Raw genomic sequence first — 21,205 nt, forward strand, 5'->3', positions numbered from 1 at the left:
TCCCACACCGATCAGGGAGCCCAGGCCTTCAGTCAAGCCTGGTGGAGCTTCTGGGACCAAGAGCATGTGGGACAGGTGAACTGTAGGCTAGTGGGGCCAGAGAAACTGCTGTCCCTACCACCACTGCCTGAATCAGGCTTTGCAAACCACACGGGCAGAGAAATCTCCAGTTGCTATCCTTTTTAAAATGCAAGGAGTCAAACAGTCTGGGAAGGGGGCAGGGTGCTTGTGTTCTGTATTCCTAGCCAGCTCCCTGGCGCTGCTGCAGCTGTTGCCTCTGCTGGGTCCACAAGCCAAGCTGAGCAGCAAGAGTCTAAACACAGGCCTGGTGGGTTTGTAAAACCTCAGCCAGATTCTAAACACGGCCTTAGGCCATGGCTGTGAACCTTAACACCAAAGCCGCTAGGTTGTCTGGAAAGGCTTCTGTCGCTGTCTGCTTTGGGTTCATCCACCATCTATCTGCCTTCCCAAAGAAAAGAAATCACCAGCCTGCATTTTGGCAAAACACCATTACATTAAACTGCCGGGTCCCTGCACCAGCACTTCAAGTTATATAATGTGTCCTTGTTAAAAATACTGATAATACTATTTGATGGCAGGAAGCTAGTTTCTGACTGGTTATTGCTGGTGGCTGGGACTAGGGCTGGAGTCAGGGAAGAGGGCAGGATGTGGGGAGGGTTTAAGGAGAGAAAGGGGCCTGGCAGATGCAGCGCACAGGAGGGCCAGGGTGGCCAAGGCCTGTGGATAAAGCTGATTGGTGTGTCAGCAAAATCTGTCATTGGCTTTGGTGATTGGAAAGGCAGACACGTTCTCTCATCTCTATTAATCCTCTTCTGATACAGAGGATTTTCCTACCATTATATCTGGAGAAAGAAAAATAAGCACTCAAACTTACAGGAGTAGCTCTTCCCCTTCACCCCTGCCCAACCTCTGCTGCAGCCTTTATTTTTCAATGCACCACTTTTTAGCATCTGTGGCTACCCGACTTGGGTAGATCGGAGATGGAGATGCTGGGGAAGCTTTGGGGTGCCTCCGGGGTGAAAGACCAGACTGAGCCCCGGAGCGGTAAGCAGCCTTTGAGGATAGGTCACTAAAGCTTATCTGAAGAGGTTGTGTGTGTGTGTGTGCATGTGTGTGTGTCCCATTACCCCCCCCCCCATGATAACCTCAGTTGCTGTCTACTTGGTGAAGGGTTTCTAAATGGATGGAAGCGCTCAGTTTGGGGGGAGCGTTTGACTGGCTGATCTTGGTGGTTTCTCTTAACCCAACACTAGGAGTCTCGGGGAAGGAATGAATGTAAAGAAGGGAAAATGGCTGGGCATGGCAGAGGAAGTGTGGAGGTGGAGGGAAGACTGTCAAGGGATCCATCCTGGGTATCCTGTGACCTAGTTGCCTGCACTCTCTCCCTTCAGGCAGGGATCACACAGCTGGGTGGCTCTAAGCCACCAGATGCAAGGAAGGCCAAGAGATGCTGGTCCTGCTTCTTCATGGTGAGTCCTGATGCCAGTGGATGCTGGGATGGGAAGATGGGAGTGAGCCACAGGGCTCTGCCCAAAGAGCAGGGTCTTCAGGTTGCTTCAGTGGCAGCTGGATCTGATGCTTTTTCCGGATTAGATTGCTGTGCTGTGTGACTGGGGGAAGGGGTGGTGAATGAGAAAGCAGTAGCTGGTGAATTTGTTTCTTCATTTGTTTATAAACAGAACTCCTGAGACAAATATACGAAAGAGGGTTCTTTGGGGGGTAATTTTCTCATTATAATTTCAGATATGAATTTATTACTATTTTGACCCTCAAACTGGTGATTTTTCTAGACACATTTTAAAAATATTGTATTTATTATTTTTATTTTAAGTGTATGAGGGTATTGCCTGCATGCATGTAAGTACACCTATGTTGTGCAGTGCCCCAGGAGGTCAGAAGAGGGCGTCAGATCCCCTGGAACTGGAGTTACAGACTACAGACTACTGTTAGCTGGGAACTGAACTCAGTTCCTCTGCAAGAGCAGCCAGTGCTCTTAACCACTAAGCCATCTCTCCATCACCTAGACACATTATTTTAAAATCATTTGGTTAAAAACAAAAATCCCTTGAAGAAGCCATCTTCCTAACGGAAAAGGAAAATATGAACAAAGTTATAAATGTGGGATTATTATTTCTTCAAAGTTTTTTGGGGGTTGTTGAAACAGGGTCTCATAGAGTGCAGGCTAGCCTCAAACTTGCTATGTCACTGAGGCTGACCTTGAACTTGTAGCAATCCTCTTGCTTCAACCTCCTGAACCCTGGGATTACAGGTGTATGCCATCATACCTGGCCCTGTTTTTAAAAAGTATATCAAGAAGGAGTTGGGCATGTTGCTAAATGCTTAGTGGCTCAATGCATGTGGCTCAAGTACAGCATGAGTGGGATTCTGGGTACAATCTCTAGCACTGCAGACCCCTCCCCCCCGCCATCCCTCATCACAAAATACTTTCTCCAGTCTTAGCAGTTCAAGACTGAGATAGCTCAAGGAAAAAAAAAACTCTTAAATTCTTTAGTAAATGATTCTACACAAAGAATCTGTTTTTCTGACCCACGGGGGTGGAATTTTAATTTCTTGAAGTATGATAACCTGTGTAATAGATATCTGTGTGTGACATATGGTACAGAATACTCTACCAGATGAGTCTAGAATAGTAGCAATAGAAAAATTCTCTTACTTTGTGTTGCAGTTCCATTTCTGTGGCTATAATGAAACACTCTGATCAGAAGCAACTTAGATGAGGAAAGGGTTTATTTGGTTCACAATTCCAGGTCAGAGTCTATCATTGAGGAAAGTTAAGGCAGGAGCATGAAGGCAGGCTGGCTTGCTATCCCACACAATGTTACCTCCAACAAGGAACTCACTTCATACCCAAAGGACAGCGGGAAACATGGAAGATGCTGCTCGCTGGCTCACAGGGCAGTTAACACTCAGCTAGCTTTCTTATACAGCCAAGGACCACCTGCCTAGGGATGGTGCTGCCCATACTGGGCTGGGCCCTCCTCCATCAATTAGCAACCAAGACAGTCCCCCACAGGCAGGACCACGGGCCAATCTGATCTAGGGAATTCTTCAATTGAAGCTTTCCTCTTAGATGACTCTAGGTTGTGTCAAACTGATAGCTTTTTTAAAAAAAATACTTTATTATCTCTCTCTAAAATATTTTATTTATTATTTTTTATGTGTATGAGTGTATTGCCTGCATGTATGTAAGTGTACCTCTGTTGTACAATGCCCAAGTTGAATCCCCTGGAACTGGAGTTACGGACAATTGTTAGCCACCATGTGGTTGCTGGGAATTGAATCCAGTCCTCTACAAGAGCAGCCAGTGGTCTTAACCACTGAGCCATCTCTCCAGCCCCTCAAGTTGATAGTTAAAGCAACCAGGACACTCTGTATATCATCTTTTTCAAAAGTGGGACTTGCTGTAGTCCATCAAGCAGTAGACAGTGCATCTTCAACATGTTTGAGGGATGCTATAAAGTATACAAACCACATGGCCTTTGTTCTTGAGATCTTACATTCCTTAATGGGTGATACAATAAATCAGTGAGGGAAAAAATCTCAGGACAGGGCATAGGGAACATTCTGATGAATAGGACATGACTGTCTACCTCGAGGAGCCTCCAAAACACAGAGGCTGACATTTATATAACCACCAACAGCCAATGTCTTGCCATTTTTGCTCCCTAGAAAGAAGTTTGATTGAGTCACTGGGACAGAATGTTTGCTTCCAAGAGCCAATATTAATTTCAACATGTACCAAAGCTCTGCTGTCACTCATAGAATGCAGACAATATTCAGAGCCCGTATGCCGCAAAACGGAGCCATCCCTGCTACAGAAACCCGAAATACATCCAGACTTCTTGTGACAGTTTGGCAAGCTCAGTGATGACATCATTTGCTAACAATAGATGCAGTTAAAATTAATGGCCATCTCCACATTCCCTGGTGCTTTCATTTAAAACGCACACCAGCAGCACAGAGAATATCTCTGACAAGTCACAAGCAATAGGGACAACATGTTTCCAAGAAGCAGGCAGACCTAGCGATCTGCCTCCTTAGCACAAAAGAAATTGATGGAGCCTCCCAAAAGCACAGCTTGACAAAATCAGAAGTGGCTCAGAGCTGGGAAAATCTGGGGCAAGACTGGAACCGAAACTCTCTTCCTAGGGACATACGGGTCTCCTGGAAGTGCTTCTCCCCACAGATGGCTAAGTATAAACACCCCCATATTTCTCTCCAATCTTACCAGCACCCCCCCATCTCCCTGTTGTTCACAGCATCATATTTAAATTCCACAACTTGTTTTGCAGAGTCCTTCACATCCTGCTTTGTTTATACTGAGTCTTTAAGGAGATCAGGGTTTGCATCTCGTCCACTTCTCTGTCTAGAATCTGAGGAATGGTAGGTGCCTAAGAAGGGTTTGTTGATTGAATGAAAGAAGCCACCCAGAGTAGATTCTTTGCTCAGTTGGATATGCTCATTCATGTTAGGTGTTAGGTCTCCTTCTAAAAGGATAAGGGTTGCATTTTAAAAGATGGCTGTAGAAAAAAAAACCACAATATGCCACTCCCAGACAGAACAGTTAACAGAGCTGTTAACATCATGGCAGACGGGAAGCAGAGAAAAGGGACACAGAAAGGGGCTAGGGCAAGATATAGTCAGAAGGATCTGCCCACAGAGGCCTATTTCTTCAGATAGGCTTCACTTCCTAAAGTTGCTGTACTCAAAATAACTTCTACTCAACACATGCGTCTATGAGGGACATCTCATTTTTAAAACATAGCACCGGTCAACAGGCAACCAAATAAATTAGCTGAGGAGCCATCATAATATATAACAGCCTAGTCAACTCAGAAATCAAAAGTAATGATCAGTTGATACTTGTAATAACATGGATGAATCCCATAAACATAATGTTGAGTAGAAGACTCAATACCACTTATATGAAATTCTGCAAAGGCAAAACTAATCTAGAGACAGAAAGCAGCTCTGCAGTTGCCTGAAGTCAGGGCTGCAGAGAGGACAGATGTCAGAGACTCGAGGAAGCCTCTAGAAATTAAATTAGACATGCTCTAAATTGGTGTGGAAAGGGATTCACAAACCCCAACCCCCTTTATTGAAGTGCTATGGACAAGTTGATGGTTTCTTGGAGTGGGAGAGTCAGTTTTCTTGAAGGATGTGGTTCCTGGTAGGCTGACCATGCTCCAGTGGATGGTCACACAACCAGGAGTATATGGGCAGCACAAATCGAGGTCAATGGGTTATTTATTTTTTTTAAAGAAGACACAAAGTTGAGAGGTTAAGGAGGAGGATGGGTCTTGGAGGAGTTAGGGGAGGAGCTAGGGGTGAATAGGATAAAAATACATTGTCCGAAAATCTCAGAGAATTAATAAAAATTTAAAAAAAGAAACTTTAAAAAGTTCTACCAAGCGTGGTGGCGCACACCTTTAATCCCAGCATTTGGGAGGCAGAGGCAGGTGGATCTCTATGAGTTCGAGGCCAGCCTGGTCTATGAAGTGAGTTTCAGGTTAGCCAGGGCTATATTGTAACACCCTGTCTCAATTACAAACAATAACCAAACAAATGCATACTTTTTTGAGATAAGATCTCACATATCTCAAGCTGACTCTGAACTGGTTATATAGCCAAGGAACCTTGAACTGATCCATTTGGGTCCACCTCCCAAGCTGAAGTTAGAGGTGTGCAAAATCATGCCCAGTTTTATGTGATGTTGGGACTGAAGCCAAGACTCCATGCATGCTAGACAAGTACTCTACCAACCTAGACACAGCTGGTAATTGAGTAATCAAAATGGATATATTTTAGTAATTGTACCTCAAGCAACTCAATTTAAAAGAAGAAAGGAGGCTGGACATGGTGGCAATATGCCTTATTCCCAGCACTTGGGAGGCAGAGGCAGGTAGATTTCTATGAATTCGAGATTGGCCTGGTCTACATAGAGCTCCAGGTAAGACAGAGCTATATAGTGAGACTGTTGGTGGTGGGGAGAGGAGGAGGAGGAGGAGGAGGAGGAGACCAACTGCTCTACTTTCTTCTGCTTTAACAAAGGGGGGGGGAGAAGGAGGAGGAGAAGGAGGAGGAGGAGGACGACGACGACTATAGCTGTATTCCAAGCAGAATTCTCTCACTGTAGAATCAGGTACTGAGATTCACTGCTGTAATTTCATGGGCCAGTGGTTCCTTCTTTCTGAGTGACAAGCAATATGTCCTTTGTATGGATATACTGGTTTGTTTATGTTTTCCTTTATTGTTGGGAATTTAAGTTGTTTTGGTTAGAGGCATGTCTTAGTCTGGTTTTGGTGTCTATATCAAAATAACCAAGGCTGGTTACATTATAAAGAATATAGGTTTATTTAGTTCTGGAGGTTTAAGAACATGGCACCAATATCTCTCAGCCTTGGTGAGGGTCTCATAGTGGAAGCATATGCAATAGGAAGAAATTATATGGTGAGACAGGAAGCGAGAAGGATTCAGGGACAGGGCCAGCCTTGCTAATAACAACCCTATCTTTTAGGACTTCTTGAGAGAATAAGAACCACATTAATCTCTTCCAAGGGCAGTGCTCCCAATGGCCTAATTACTTCTGTAAATTCCAGCTCTTAAAGGTCCTACTACCTGAACTGGGCATGATAACATATTCCTACAATCCCATCACTCTGGAGGTGGAGGCAGAAAGATCAGGATGAAGAGTTTAAAGCCACCCTTGGCTATAATAGGGAATTCAAGGTCATCCTGGGCTCCATGAGAAAGAAAAGGTCCCACACCTGTCACCACCACACTGTGGACCAAGACTTTAACATGTAACCCTTTGGGAGATACACTCAAATATCCAAACCACAGCAAGGCAATTATAAATACTGATGGCTGGGGGCCTCTTTAAGGTCTTGGATCCTGCTTGTGAAATGGGACAGATTTTCACCTTGAATTCCAGAGGGTCTGTCAGCAGACCACCTCTCCAGAGACAGATTTTTCCACCCCTCTTGACTCACCTGAGCCAACAAAGCTGTAAGCTGAACTCTGTGATCTTTTTCTTCCTGTCACAAAAGGTACTGTATGGTGTGTGAAGCACGTTCTGGGGCCTCTTGAGGCCAGAGGCCAGGGGCACTGTGCCCCCTGCTGTGTTTCTGTTTCCCTCAGCCACTTTTGTTTTGAAAAACCCAGCACTGGGTTTGGCTGGAGGAGCAACAGGGGAAGTGTTTGCTAGGAGTGGGAAGAGAGTGATTTCTACAGGCAAAGTGACTGAATACATTTCGCTGAAACCAGAAAATGGACCACATTTTCCCACGCTATTTTAGTTTCATAAGGCACAAGTCCCTTTCAAACAATGAGAAGAAAGAAATATTCCGAACTCAGTCTGTGGTTGGAAACTCTGTGAGTAACCCTTCCTCTAGCAAACCTTGAGGGGGAAAAACACATTTGCAAAACTGAGGGCCCCCTGAGAGAAGCGCCTTAGCTGGTTGGCATTAAGGCATCCTTCTGTGGGGCACCTGGGTCTGGCCAGCACTACCTCCCTGCAGCCTGGGGCTGGCCTGTCCATCATTACCAAGGCACAAAACCAGAGATCCAGTTCTGGTGTCTGCCCAGATTCAGGGACACTTTGTAATTTTTCTTTCTAAGTTGAGGTAAAAGTCACATAAAATTTACTCTAAAGTATGCCATTTGGCACACTCATAGTGTTGTGCAAGGATTACCTTTATCTAGTCATGAGGCATTTTGCATCCTCCCAGAAGGATCTTCTTGCACCTATTATCCCAGTTCTTTCCTCTCCTCAGTCCCTGGCAACCACTAATCTGCTTTCTGTCTTTACAGATTTGCCTGTTTGGGACCTTTCCTGTAAATGGAAATAATATAGTCTATGGCCTTGTGTGACCAGCTTATTTCACTCAGCATAATTGTTTTTGCAATCCTGGGGATTGAAGCTAGGGCCTCATACATGCTAAGCAAGTGCTCTACTACTAAGTTATAGCCTGGACCTTTTTGACTTAAAAATATGTTTATTTATTTTTTAAATATTGTATTTATTATTTTTATTTTATGTGTATGTGTGGATTGCCTGCATGTAGGTAAGTGCACCCATGTTGTGCAATGCTGGGGGAGGACAGAAGAGGCTGTTGTATCCCCTGGGACTGGAGTTATGGACAGTTGTTAGCTGCCATGTGGGTGCTGGGATTCAAACCTGGGTCTTCTGCAAGAACAGTCAGTGTTCTTAACCTCTGAGCCATCTTTCCAGCCCCTTATTTATTATTTTTATTTTATGCATATGAGTGTAGACCCATGTGCAATTCCTGCAGAGGACAGAAGAGGTTGTCAGATCCCCTGGAGTTAAGGATGGTTGTTAGCTGCCATGTGGGTCCTGGCTCTCTGGAAGAGCAGTCAGTGCTCTTAACCTTTGAGCCATCACTCTAGTCCCTTGCCTTTCTTTGTTTAAAAAAGTATATTTTATTATTTTTATTTTATATGTATGTGTGTATTGCCTGCATGTGTGTGAGTGCACCCAGGTTGTGCAAAGCCTGAGGAGGACAGAAGAAGCTGTCAGATCCCCTGGAACTGGAGTTACGGACAGTTGTTAGCTGCCATGTGGGTGCTGGGATTTGAACCCAGGTCTTCTGCAAGAACATTCAGTGTTCTTAACTGCTGAACCATCTCTCCAACCCCAACTTTTTAAAAAAATTTTGACACACGGTCTACTAAGTTGCTCAGGCTGGCCTTGAACTTGTGATGTTCCTGCCTCTCTCCATCTGAGTAGCTGGGATTGACGAATTGTGTCAAGAAGCCGACTTTACATGTTTTGAAGTTCATTCTTCATCTACATTGAAGCGTCATGTGTCCATCCTTTTCTTTCTTTTTTTTTTCTGATGTATTGTAATGTTTTTTGAGGGGGAGGTGGGGAGAGGGGAGCGGATCTAAATGCCAACCTTTTCCTTTTTAAGGTGGAACATTCTGTTGTATGGTTTGCCACATTTGCCTATCCATTCATTGGTTGATGGACATTAGTTATTTCCACTTTTGGCTACTGTGAATCATGCTGCTATGAACATTTGTCGTTTAGGTTGTGAGCCTGAGCCTTTGAACAGCTAAGCCATCTCTCCAGCCCTGCTTCCAACAGTTGTGTATATCTGCTTTCAATTCCTTTGGGTATACACCTATGAGAGAAATTGCTAGGTCACACAGTTATTTACCTTTTCCCCTCCCTCCCTAGATGAGACTGGCCTTGAAACTATGATCCTCCTGCTTCAGTTTCCAGAGTTCTGGGATTATGGGATCACAGGCATACCATATACCTGACTTACCACAACATTTTGTACCACACGAGTAGATCCCATTTTACAAAGTTGGTCCACCAAGACCCTTCCTTTTTGACTTTGGCTGCATATTGGAATGACTTATGGAACTTTATTTGTGTGTCTTTACGTGTGTACATTTGTGTGTGTGTGTGTATGTGTGTGTGTGTGTGTGTGTGTGTGTGTGCGCGCGCGCAATGGGGAGGCCAGGGGACAGCCTTGGGTGCCATCCACAGGAGCTGTCTATCTTGTTTTTTGAGACAGAGTCTCTCACTGGTCTGGAACTTGCTTGTCTCTGCCTCTTCAGTGCTGGCATTGCAAGTCCCATGCAAGATCAAACCAGAAAAAAACATCCCAGCACAGACAGACACAAGTGGGTAAGACACTCCAACCCCACCTAAGGCAATTGTGGGGTCAGATGGCTGCTGGGAAGGACAGAAATAGCCTCTTTCAAGCATAGGACTCCAGTGGATGGACCCACACTGAAGAACACTTGGAGACACAAATTAGTCTCTATAGACTTTTATGTATATAATAGGGTATATTCAGTTGGGCTGGGGGTAATAAGGGGAGGTAGAGCTAGGGAAGGGAACCGAAATACCATAAGATTATATTGTATAAAAATCACAAAAATTAAAACGACAAAAACCTGAAACAAACAAACAAAAAAAACCAAGTGTGCATCACCATACCTGGCTTTTAAAATATGTTTTGGGGATGGAAATTAAGTCCTTCACAGCACTTTACAGCCTGAGCTAGCCCCACAACCCCACCTGTGGAACTTTAAAAATACCAATATGAGGGGCTGGAGACATGGCTCGGCGATTAATCCAGTGGCCCCAAGCTCGATTCCTAGCAGTCACATGAGGCAGCTCACAACTGCCTGTAACTCCTGCTCCAGGGTATCTAACTCTATCTTCTGGTCTCTCCAGGCATTGCACTCGCAGGTACACAAACTCTCACACAGACACACACAAACACACACACACACACTCTCTCTCTCTCTCTCTCTCTCTCTATATATATATATATATACATAGTGTTATATATAACAACTCAAATATATATATATATGTGTGTATGTGTGTATGTATGTATGTATGTATGTATATAAAACAACTCAGTATTTGGCCAGGAATGATAGCACATACCTGTAATCTTAGCACTTGGGAGGTAGAGGCAGGAGGTTCACAAATTCAAGGCCAGCCTGAGCTATACAGTGAGTTACAGGCAAGCCTGGGCTACATAACAAGACCTTGTCTAAAAAGCTAAAAGCTAGGGATGTAGCTCAGTGGCAATGCACTTGTCTAGTATGCACAAAGTTTTGGGTTCCATCTGTGGGATCAACAATCAAAGAAACAAAGAAACAGGAAAATACACCAATGTCTGGTTTCATCCCTGTTGAAACTGACCTAGGAACTGTGGGTTTTAAAAACTCCCCATGTGATTCTTTTGTGTAGTCCTGGTGGACCATCCTAGATTTTTTTGCGGTCTTTCCATAGCAATAGCTTCAATATTCTGACACCTGATGTGTTAATCAACTTTCCATTGCTGTGGCAAAATACCAGAGATAAACAACTGATGAGGAGGATATGGTTATTCTTGTCTCCTAAGGGGTTGAGTCTGAGCCTGACTGGCTCTCTTACTTTTCGGCCTGTGGTGAGGTAGACATCCTGGTGGAGAACATATGGTGGGGCAAAACTACTCACTTTGTGGTAGCTGAGAAGCAAAGAGGGAGGAAAGGGCTGAAGATCCAGTATTCCCTCACAAGGGCACATGTCCAAAGACCTAACATTGTCACCACCTCCAAACAGTGCCAAGGCAAGGGATCAAGCTTTCAACACGTGAGCTTTTGGGTGATATTTAATAACTGACTATAACACCTGGTGTTTTGCTTCCTATTCTGGGGCAGATTTCCCCCTGGTTTTGAAGGATTTGTCCCTTGATGAGGTTTTAATCCTTCGGCAAGTTGCTCATGGTGCCCACTTCTAGCCTGGCCCAGTGCTTTCACAGCTGCCTTAAGCCGGGGCCATGCACCTGTTGCGCATAGCTGTCTACACAGTATAGATGGGGAAAACGAGTGGCAGGGATATTCTGAGGCTTAAAAAGGGAACAGTGAGAGGGCAGGGATGAGAGTTAACGTCCTTGGTTTATGAGAGAACTAGAGTAAAAGGGCATACCCTCAGGGTGAAGATTTGAAAATGGAATGTTCTGGAAAGCCTCACATGAATTTGCCAGACCCATCTTGAGCATTTCTTGTCTTCCCCTCCCTATTCCTTAGACTGGGGATGAAAGCACTGAAGCCTTTTCTGGTTTCCAGATGGATCCTTTCCGAAAATACTGGTGTGAAAGGAGAAATTGCTAAGCAACTGCCAAATGAATTGACTTTCTGTTCTCACAAACTGTAATCTTTATTTTAATTGGGCAAATGTTTTTGCCGTGGAACTCAGCTCTGGACAGCCAAGGAGATTTGTTTTTAGAATGCTCACTGCAGGTTCTGAGACCACTCTTCATTTAGCTATGAGAAAGTAAGGATTGCCCTAACCTTTCTCCATCTGCTTTTACGTATTTTCTGTCAGTGAATGGGAAGGAGTTTCCTTTTTGCTGAAAGGGGTTACCTAGTCCTCAATTTGGTTCTTTCTCTTGCGCAAGGTGAAGAGATCACATGGTTCCTCGGGGGAAAAGAGAGGGGCAAAAAGGAGGGAGCCGGTATTACAGAAATGAAGGGTGCTGTGTGTTGGCTTTCCATGGCTGGATCAAATACCTGAGAGAGCTTAGAAGGAGAAGCTAATTAGACTCACAGTTTCAGAGGTTTCAGTCCATGATCACTTGACCCGGTTGTTTTAGGCCTGAGATGACACAGTATCTCAAAGGAGGGGAGTGTCGTAGAGGAAGACTGCTCAGCTTTATGACATTTGATAGTCAAAGGGAGAGAAAGGAAGGGACTGGGTTCCCAAGATTCCCTTCAAAGTCACACTCCCCAATGACCTAACTTAGTCCAGCCAATTTTATTTCTTCTTCCTCCTCCTCTTTCTCCTTCTCCTCCTCTTCCTCCTCTCCTTCCTTCTCTTTCTCCTCTTCCTCTTCCTCTTTTTTTTTAAGACAGGGTCTTATTATGTAGGTCCAGCTGGTCTGGAACTTGCTACATAGACCAGGCTGCCTCAATTTCACAGAGATCTGCCTGCCTCTGACTCTGAGTGCTGGGGTTAAAGGTGTGCACCACCACGCTCAGTCAGCTCTATTTCTTAAAGGTTCCTCTTCCCAGTAGTCCCAGAGGCTGTGGACCAAGCCTTTAGCACCTGGGTTTTTTGAAGACAGATCCACTCTATAGCACCTGTCATATATTGTTGTTCAAGAATCTTACTGGGGTATGGAGAGATGGCTCAGCAGTCAATAGCATTTGCTGCTCTTGTAAAGGACCTGAGTTCAGTTCCCAACACCCACATGGCAGCTCAGAACCTCTGTAACTCCAGTTCCAGGGGATCTGATATTCTCTTCAGGCCTCCTTGGCCATTAGGCATGCACATGGTACATATACATACATGCAGGCAAAACACTCATGAACATAAAATGAATCTTTTTTTTTTTTTCTTAAAGAATCTTATTTGAACTAGCAAAATGGCTCGGTGGGTAAAGGCACTTGCCAAGCCTGAAGATCTGAGTTTGAGCCTCCAAACCCACAAGGTGGGAGAAGAGAACCAACAACCCCCCCTCCCCAAGTTGTTCTCTGACCGCCACAGTTGTGCCGTGGCACACTTGCATGCATACTCATACACAGGGCGGAGGGGAAGGGGTGAGGAAGAAAGGAAAAAAGAATCTTACTGCAAATTGTAAAGCCTATTTTAGGCTACTGAAGCAATTAGGAGTTTATTTGGTGACATTGGGTATACCCGGGGTTCTTGATTGGAAGCTTCACTGACAGGAGAAATGCCTAGATCAGGAAGTGGGCAACTCCAGCAAAGACCCCACAGTCACTGTCATTTGGCAGATACACCTGGAAGCTCATGGGAATCACGTGAGGTGATGGGTACCAGCAATTCTACTTTGCACAGTTGAAGGCCCAGTGCCTCTCCTACCATTCTGGCCAGAAAATGGTTTCTGCCTGAAGCCGCCTTCTGATTCCAAGTCTTGCTGGCTGCCTGCTTGACAAATCTAGGTCACATGCTCTGGGCCCTAACTGCTGGAGAGTTAAGAAGAAGAGTTTCTGGCTTTATGTTGGGGAAGCAGGACTTGTAGGAAATTCTGTAAATGTAGAAAAGAGTTCTTGAAAGGTGTCAAATGTCTCATTAGAATCAGCTACCATTTGGTGGTAAGGAACAGAAATCCACGCAAATGGTTCATGTGAACTGCTAAAACGGGAGCAGAGAAGCGACACAGAAACAGTTCTAGCAGGGCCTTGTGGGAACTAGAGATCTAGCCAATAGCTTTCTACTATCTGGGCTTGGGGAGCTCCAGGTCTGTGATTCTCAGGTCAGATCTGTTGTTCTCTCTGCACAGGAATGGACTGAATGTCTATGTTGACAGTCCCAATTCATATGCCAAAACCAAATTCCCGTTAGTATTGAGAGGCTGGGTCTTTGGGAGGTGGAGCCCTCTGGACTGGGATTAGTGCTCTTATAAAACAGATGCTAGAGAGAATCTCCACCTCTGCCATGTGAGGACACAGCAGCAACATGCTGTCTATGATTCAGAAAGCCAGCTCTCAGCAGACACTGAATCTGCTTCATTCTTGACCTTGCTGGCCTCCAGAACTATGAGAAATACATTTCAGTGGTTTACAAGCAAGTTATCCCAGTTTAGGATATTGTTATGGCACTCTGAATAGATGGACAGTCTACCAGCTTCCTCGCATTGCCCTTGGCTCCTACTTCTCCATAGCTTTGAGCCACATTTTGTTTTTTGTTTGGTTTGATCTGGTTTATTAAGATGGGGTCTCACATAGCCCAGGCCAGCCTGGAACTCACATGTAGCCAAGGATGGTCTTGAATTCCTGATCTTCCTGCCTCCAAGTGCTGGGATCACAGGTGTGCACCACCACATCCAGCTCACATGTGGCTTTGATGCAAACCCCAGCCCCAAAGCTAGATAGACTTGTGCTGACAAGAGCTTGCTGACCAGTGTTTCATCGCCTATTTTATTTTCATGGAGAAGGAATGAAGCCGATTAGCTATGCATCAAAACGTTCACCCATAATGCAAACAGCTGTGCCTGGGAGCAGGCACAGAGACACTGGGGGCTCTGAGGGGGGTATTTTTTTCTTAGAAGCAGTGGCTGGTAACAGCTGCTGCTACAGAACCATGAACAATGAATGCCAGAAGGGCCCTCAAAGGTCAGGAAGTGCCATTCCTTCAGATCATAGTTAAAGATGCAGGAGCTCAGATTAGGTTGTGTGGGGGTGGTGTTGCCATGTAGGGATGCAGGAACAGGTTCATTTTCTCTGCCAGTAAAAGAATTAAGTGTTACCAGAAATATTGAAGAATCTCAGCAGAACCATCATATGATACCTGGGAAATAGGGTCTCCTCCTGGGGTTCTTAATCTCTCAATTTAAAAATCAATTTAAAAATGGGCACAAACAGAAGCTTGAGGACAAAGAACGGATTCAAATGGAGGCTTGAGGACAATTTACTAGGGTTTCAAAGGAAAACTCCAGGGCAGGCACGCTGTAGATCTTAAAGTTACCTGAAAGAGAGGAGGAGAATGGAGAAGGAACATGAGTCATGCTGCTTGAGATAAAGCAGCATGGAGGTCAGCCACTGACTGTAGACAGTCAGGCAGCCAGGAGGGGAGCTTTAGGAAAAGAGTAATGGGGACTGGAGAGATGGCTCAGCAGTTAAGAGCAGTGACTGCTGTTGCAGAAGACCGGGGTTCAATTCCCACCACTCACATGGCAGCTAACAACCATCTGTAATTTCAGTTCCAAAGGATCCAATGCCCTCTTCTGACCTCTGCAGGCGTTGTACAACATGGGTGCACTTAACACATGCAGGCAATGCACTCATACACATAAAATAAAAATAATAAAAATATTTTTTTAAAAAGAAAAAGTATAAAGAAGCCCAAAATGTTAGTCAGGGAGTTTAAAAGCATGCTTAGGCTCTGACCAGCATCTGAAAGAAAAAGACATAAGAGAAGAAGAAATAGGTACATCTTTCCTTGGAAAGGCAGTAGACCCAGCTGAATCTCATGGAGATTTGGATCACAGGGATTGCACTAAGGGATGGGAATTCTGGGAAAGAAAAGCACATTATCTTAAGGTGAACTAAGCTTTCTAGGGATGGTCCTCTAGCAAGGTCCCTGACCTGCCCCCACTGGACTAACTCTTAAGGGAGGAGGTAAGGGCCTGTCTCCATCTAGAGGGAGATTCCATTCTTTACAGTGGGAGATTGTAAGGTTTAGTGGCAAGATAAACAGAGATCAGTGTCATTTAATCACTCCAAACTTCACTTTCCTCTCTTGAGATGGGGAGAATAATGTTTTAAGTGCAAGACTGTCATAGTCAGTGAACTGATGTATGAAACAATCTAAGAGCAAACACTTATTAAAGTTGGTTATTATGTAATACCGAGTGAGAGGCACAGAGGAATGCCACTTAGTGATGATCAAATTAAGAGTCCTTTATTAGTTGGTGGTCAGAGAGGAGGCTAATGCTCAAAAGAACTCTCGGCCCTGAGGGGAGGCAGAGTGGGGTTTATAAAGCTTAAAACCACAATTACATCATGCCAGGGGCAAAGCCAATAACCATAATTACATTAGATCACCATAGTTACACTAGACCAGGGGCAGGTCAGTTAACAATGATGTTTTCAGCTAACAAAGTTTCGGTTAAGAAAAACAAGTTTCTTAGAATTGCAGAAACAGTGGGCTCCATGGAGATACAGGTATAGTTGGGTGGGAGGACATGATACCTGGACATGCTCCCTGGCTACTTGTAGTTTTCCAGTAATGTAGAAACTATGTACCCCCTGAAACTACAGGTGCAATGTTGACAGCTGGCTAACTGCAGTGGGAGTGGTTGGGCAGAAACACAAGGTAAAGCAAAAGTCAGCTAGAACAAAATGGAATCAGCTTTGTCATTTCAATTATAGCTGGGCATGTACCATAAATCTGTAATTTCAGTACTTGGGAGACTGAGGCAAGAGGATTGTGAGTTCAATGCCAGCCTGGACTACATAGTGAAACCTTCTCTAAAAGAAAAAGGTTGGTTATTATGAGAGAAAAAGAAAGTCATACAGTTTAATTTGAGCGGCATTAAACAGGCTCATATCACCCATAAATATATGTCCCCACAGTTCCTAAACTACTTCCTGTAGATACTCACTGTATATGGGATTGTGTATGGTGTGAGGTAGGGGTTGAGATTCTCTTTATTTTCTAGGGATTACAACATGTAGATTTAATTTGTCCTGGTCTACCTTGAATTAATCTTGTTACCAGAAATTTAGGGAGTCACAGTGGAGTTTTGGGAATTTAAAGAATTCAAGTATGAACTCAACAGGAAGTTCGAAGACATTTTATTGGAGTTTAAAAGAAAAGCCTCAGGGCAGGCAAGCTGGAAATCTCAGTAGATGCCTGGAGGAGGAAGATGAAGAAGAGAAAGAAGTCAGCCACATGGCAGACAAGCAGCCATGACCAGGAGATGAGCTTTAGAGAGAGTGAAGCCCAAAGTGTTAGGGAAAACATGCTTAGAACAGAGATAGATGAAAGACAAGGAAATATTACACTTTTCTGGGAAATTCAGGAAAGCAGGCAGACTAGTGAAGCTGCATGGCTGGGCCCTGTAAGCTCCTGCACTAGGGGGCAGGAATGCTGGGAAGCAAAAATACATTATCTCATTAAAGGCTAACTATTCCTCCTCTTGCTTTAGTATCACCTAAAGTGGTCCTGCCTTCCTGAGAGGTGGTTCCTTGAGTATGTGACTGATTAGCCCAACTGGATTAACTCTTTATGTTTTGGTAGCTTGGAATGTTAGGGCTCTACTCAGGTCAGAGAAACAGCTTTCCTTAATGTGTTTCCATAGAGCCTTGATCAAGGGTATCTTAACAATCTTACATCGCTTCATGTAGAATGAAGATCCTTATAAAAAGCAATTCAATTTATGTTTCCTTTCATCCTTTATATTACTTTATCATATTTTTCACTCATGTATATTATAAACTCTTTAATATACTGTTATTTTTGGTTTAAATCATCACTTGTCTGTCAAGCAATTAAGGTGGGAAAAGGGTGGTCTTACATATTTAGAGACACATTTCCCATTTCCACTGTTCTTCATTTCTTCCTATATACACGAATGCATATCCACATGCAGAGGTATACACACACATATGCGATACACATATGTGCCCCCAGCAGTATATTGATGTGCCACATTTATTTATCCATCCATTGTTCATTGATAGGTATTTGTTGTTTCTATCATTTGGCTGCTGTGGACGGTGCTGCTGATACTGTTATGAACATTCTTGTTCAAGTGCTTGTTAGAGCACCCATTTGCAACCTCTTCCAGTATATACTTAGGTGTGGAATTGCTAGCCATGCAATAACATTTTATCACACACAGATTGTCAGATTGCTCTCTGACAGGTATGGCACAGGGAGAGAGGCCAGGACCAGCCTGTGTTCCTCTCTCAGGGGCTGAGCGGGATGGTGAGTGTCGGCGACTCAAAAACCACACCGAGTTGGGAGTCTTGTTGAGGCAGGAACTCACTTTATTGCATCAGGCATTACCTTATATAGTTTAAACAAAAAGGGGTGTGGAAAAGCGAAGGGCAAAGTTGTATGTCATCTGGGGCAATGGCTGTGAGCCACTGGGAATTGGCCACGCCAGCTGTGATTGGGGAGAGGCAGTCCGAGGTTGGGCCCTGCTGAGTCACCTCCACGAGGAAGTGACTGGCCAGAGACAGGTCACCAAACTTTAGTCCAGCTCAGGAAGTTACAATAGGCCTCGTCAAAAGTTATGCCACAATTATGAGGGTCCTGGAGACCCAACATATTCCCCCTTTTACTTTTGTTGTAACGGAGGAGAAACACAACCCCTGTCTTAGGTTGTCTCCCCTGTGGAGATCTTATCTGTCACTGGGTGTTATGAATCTCATCCGCCAAGGTGCCTCTCCATGCCCTGTCTTAGGTTGCCTCTCCTCAGATACTGAAGTTGCCTGTCCTCAGGTAACCATGATTGTTTTTCATGGCCCCTGTCTTAGGTTCATCAGCCTGGGAGGGTCTTACCCATCATTGGCTACATGGAGGGCAGGGGATGGGCAATTGTATGAAGATGGCCAATCATGGGAGCTTGGCTCCTGACTAGCGAGCCTGTGATAATGCACCTCGACTTGATGTAATTTGATTGCCTCTATTCTCTGACGAAGAAACCCCATGAACTTATTGAATATACAGGGTCTGAAAATAAGGACAAGGAGAAGCATAAGAAGGGGGCCAAGTAGAGGGAGGAGGTAGGGTAAAAAGCCATGTAAACCGGTCCAGAGTGGGTTTTCTTGAAACTCTCGCCTCCTTTTCTCTAAATCTTCTTGGAGTTTTTTAATCTTATCTTGGATGATCCCGGATCTATTGGCATAAAAGCAGCACTTTTCCTGTAAGAACAAACAGATGCCTCCCTTTTCAGCTGTTAGTAAGTCTATCCCCCTTCTGTTTTGTAAGACCACTTCAGCCAAGGAATCTAATTGTTTTTGGAGATCTAGGATGGTACCAGAGAGAAGCTGTACATCATTGATTAATTGTAGGGAGAGTTGTTTGTGTAGGTGGGTGGTCAATCCCAACCCTGCGACCCCAGTGGTTATACCCGCAGTTATTCCTAAGCCTGCCAGTAGGGGGATCATATGAATTGCTCTTTTATTTTTACCTCCCATATAATCAAAGGAAGGGATTGGGAGGGGCTCATCTCCCGGTATGATGTCTATGTCAGGAGTTAAGACAGCAAGGGCACAGAGGCCTGTCCAATTGACCAGCAGGAAGCTATGGGCCCACCCTCCTCCACAAATTAGGACCATACCCCCCGGGGGGCAAAGATTAACATCAGTGGGCATGGGGACGATTGAGCTACAGGATGTGGGGGCAATACTTCCTACATCAATCTGAGAGATGTTTGGTTGGGGAGTAGCCCAAACGCAGGAGCTGGGCGATATTGGCAAGGGCTGGACCTGGATGGGGGGTGGGGCTAAGGTACAGTTATGTAACAAAGTGAGACTTTTAGTATCAGAGGAATTAACAAGCACTGCAGTGGGTCGGGGGGGACCCAACGTGCAGGCAAAGCCAACAATCCTTGGCTAAGATGGGAGCAGTTTGATTTAGTAATGAAAAGGTCAGCTCTAGGTTTTCCATTTGGGGGTCGAGGTCTAGGTCTCCCCTACTTTCCGGGACCACCAGTGGATGATAATTAAGCTCAGGATACTGGGCTTTGATTCTCTGTTCTATTTCTTTATGGACTTGCAATTCTTGGGCTTCGTCCTGGACCCCACTGCCATCGGAATATCCAATGGGGGCTTCCATGTCCCAGCACACTGTTTTTCCAGGATTACCATAACACTGGGAGGATGCACTATTTCCCTCAGTAATAGGGCCTGGGGTCCTATCCACCCTTGTTCCTGTCCAATAGGTTTTATTATTGGAAGGACTAACACATTGTTGGGCTGACTGGTAGCAGACAGTATGCATGGTTTGGTAAAACGAAGAACAGGGACAATGGCCTGGTTTGCCATTAATAATGGGAATAATCTCAGGCTTACAGATACAGACCCAACTCTGATATCTGGAGAATGGACCATTTTGATTGATTTTTACTATAAGCTGGGCCATACAATCTCCGCAGTCCACTGTTTGAAGCACCATTCCCTGTTTGTAGTAGCTATAGGCAGAATAAGTTCCGCCTTGACACTCACAGGGCTTTCCACATTGGGCCTCCAGTCGCCTTGCTGCAGCATTGGGGTCTCCAAATCCTTGATCACTGGGCAGGATGGGAATCAGAAGTGTCAGGAGTAACAGTGTCCACATCCTTTATTGTCCCTGAGGGAGAAACAGAGGAACCACCCTCAGGGGTGAAACACTCCCTGGACGGGTTATCATCATGGTCCCCTTGTTGGGGCAAATATTTAATATCCCTCGCCGGCACCCAGAGGGGTCTCTTTTCTTTTTGAGGGAATACACACCAAACCCTCTTCCCACTGTAAGAAGTGGGTCTCGTGTTCTCCATGCTCCAGTGAGTGGGTCTCTCCCTTTGACCAGAATGGAGTGGTAGCTGGTAGATGAGGACCAATGTTTTTGGAAGGGGGACAAATACTTGTCTTCTTTGGAAAAATTTAGAATATTTAAGGTAAATAAGGCCTTTTTTAGTTAATCATGAGGAGGCAGGGACTCCCCCTTTTGTTTTTGCAATTGACGTTTTAAAGTTTGGTTGGCTCTTTCCACAATGGCTTGTCCCTGAGGATTGTAGGGGATGCCTGTGGAGTGTTGGATTTTTCATGAAAGGAACTCTGAGAAGGGCTTGCTTATAAAACATGGGCCATTATCTGTTTTAATTTGATCAGGTAGTCCAAGGGTGGCGAAACATTGGAGCATGTGACTGATTGCATGTTTGGCCTTTTCCCCGGTGTGTGCTGTCGCCCAGCAGGCACACGAGAAGGAATCAACTGACAGGAAGATATACTTAAGTTTTCCAAAAGGGCCATAGCTGAAGAAAAGGTTGGAAAGATTGAAAGGTGTGTATATATTTTTTTTTTTTGGTCTTTGACTGCCACATGGGGATATTTATGTCTAAGCCCTCTCCAACTAACATGGGTCAATTGATGAAATTGGGTAGCCTCAGAGACAGTGTGGCACTGAAGTGAAGAGGCCAGTTGATCAGCTATTTTTTTTTTCAGAAATCCA

The 21,205-nt window shown here is 44.6% G+C and overlaps 1 protein-coding gene across 1 annotated transcript in view; it reads left to right on the plus strand.

Moving 5' to 3' along the window:
- Positions 1–21,111: 21,111 nt before the first annotated feature.
- Nyx (nyctalopin) overlaps positions 21,112–21,205 on the plus strand; it is an 8,540-nt gene continuing 8,446 nt past the window's right edge. The window contains 1 exon segment of the mRNA XM_008843210.2: positions 21,112–21,161. Within this exon segment, the coding sequence (XP_008841432.2) occupies positions 21,112–21,161 (50 nt within the window).

The sequence above is a fragment of the Nannospalax galili genome, unplaced genomic scaffold (genome assembly GCF_000622305.1).
Source record: "Nannospalax galili isolate Female #2095 unplaced genomic scaffold, S.galili_v1.0 scaffold270, whole genome shotgun sequence".
NCBI lineage: Eukaryota > Metazoa > Chordata > Mammalia > Rodentia > Spalacidae > Nannospalax > Nannospalax galili.